The sequence below is a fragment of the Corvus brachyrhynchos genome, unplaced genomic scaffold, assembly GCF_000691975.1.
Source record: "Corvus brachyrhynchos isolate BGI_N302 unplaced genomic scaffold, ASM69197v1 scaffold47, whole genome shotgun sequence".
Classification (NCBI taxonomy): Eukaryota; Metazoa; Chordata; class Aves; order Passeriformes; family Corvidae; genus Corvus; species Corvus brachyrhynchos.
In genome coordinates this window covers 865114-865453 of record NW_008239292.1, presented here as the reverse complement: position 1 = coordinate 865453, position 340 = coordinate 865114, and the positions used below count along the sequence as shown (strand labels likewise).

General features: G+C 74.1%; 1 protein-coding gene across 1 annotated transcript in view; it reads right to left on the bottom strand.

The window, feature by feature from the left end:
* The window catches only part of SLC35B1 (solute carrier family 35 member B1), a gene marked incomplete at its 5' end in the record, with an annotated part of 3427 nt that extends 3091 nt beyond the window's left edge, over nt 1-336 (bottom strand). Inside the window, one exon of the mRNA XM_017740496.1 lies at nt 3-336. Within this exon, the coding sequence (XP_017595985.1) occupies nt 3-336 (334 nt within the window). The remainder of the gene's footprint in view (nt 1-2) is intronic.
* Between the last annotated feature and the right edge of the window lie 4 nt (nt 337-340).

The window sequence follows — 340 nt, the reverse complement described above, 5'->3', positions numbered from 1 at the left end:
AGGAGCGGCCCCGGTCCGGGCCGCCGCCGTCCCGGGCATCCCGGACTTACGGAGCTTGGCGAAGGCGGCGTTGATCACGCACTGGATGAACACGAGGGTCAGCGCGTACTTGAACTTCTCCTGCTTCGCGCCCTCCCCGTAGCGGCCTCGGGTGCTGCGGGACGGACACCGGGGACAGAGAGAGCGGGACGGGCACCGGTGAGAGCGGGGTGAGAGCGGGGAGAGAGCCGGGGAGAGAGCCGGGGCCACGGGCAAGGAGCGGCGCGACCCAGCCGGGTCCCGCTGCCCGCGTCTGCCCCAGTCCCTCGTCTGCAGGGCCACCCGCCCCGGGGGTCCCCCC